Here is a 952-nt window from a genome sequence, read left to right on the forward strand (position 1 = left end):
ATGTATTTTTTATTTACAGGCATTATACGAACCATAATAGAGTGCCACCATCATACAACCCAATACCAATACCACAAACATTATATTCACAGCATCACGGTAAGTCAATATATATTTCAATATTTTAAAGTTAATTTATCGATCTTAAAATATTAGTTGATATTTAAACGAAAACTAAATAAAAAGAAAAGTAATAGACATAACATAAGTTTATGTTAGAAAATAAATCAGTTGTCACGAATTAAGTTAAGATGAATTTAAAATTATTGATTTTTCAAATATCATATTTTCTGAAAAGCAATTCATTTGAATTATTGAATTCGATTGTCGAATGAAAAGTGCATATGAGGAATTGATTATTTTCCTCTTATCGGAAATCATGTCTCCGTTTTTTATGTTTGTGTATTTATTTCATATTTCGTGCATATTTTTTATCATTTTAGCACGTTCCCAGTTTATTTTTCCTTAACAATAATCTATCTTTTTCCTTAAAGTTAATTATAAATGTGAAAATAATTAAATTGATTTTTTACAGTTTTTTATATAAGATATAATTACATTCGATATTCCATTTCAATTCCAGTTCTATTCAATAAATTAAATTTCTATAACTTACAATTAAATATATTTTCATACTTTTTCTTGAATTATTAAAAAAATTATTAAAAAAAAAAAATTTATACAGTAAATTAGGAATAAAGAAATAAGACGAAATAAAATATAGATATAAAATTGCACTACTCAACTTACTTTTTCATCAAAAAATTGATCCTCATTTTTGCTCGCAAACATTACAATCGATAACATAATTTCTTTCCAAGAAATTAGACCTGAAAGTCACACATTCAAAAATTTAATACAAAATCTATCTCAAAAATCCACGACCCATTCCTTCCCTCGTTCCTCGCGTACACGCAATAGCGAAAGGAAAAGAAAAAAAAAAAAAAAAAAA

The 952-nt window shown here is 23.8% G+C and overlaps 1 protein-coding gene across 2 annotated transcripts in view; it reads left to right on the forward strand.

Moving 5' to 3' along the window:
- Positions 1 to 952, forward strand: part of LOC102677865 (5'-3' exoribonuclease 2 homolog) — a 28,325-nt gene that overhangs the window by 4,077 nt on the left and 23,296 nt on the right. For both annotated transcript variants that reach the window (XR_004151549.1, XM_006623374.2), the window contains exon 15: positions 20 to 99. Coding sequence is in view for 1 of the 2 variants with exons in the window: in XM_006623374.2 (XP_006623437.1) it covers positions 20 to 99 (80 nt within the window). In the remaining variant the exon portion in view is untranslated. The remainder of the gene's footprint in view (positions 1 to 19; positions 100 to 952) is intronic.

Source organism: Apis dorsata, unplaced genomic scaffold (assembly GCF_000469605.1).
Source record: "Apis dorsata unplaced genomic scaffold, Apis dorsata 1.3 scaffold_884, whole genome shotgun sequence".
Taxonomy (NCBI): Eukaryota; Metazoa; Arthropoda; class Insecta; order Hymenoptera; family Apidae; genus Apis; species Apis dorsata.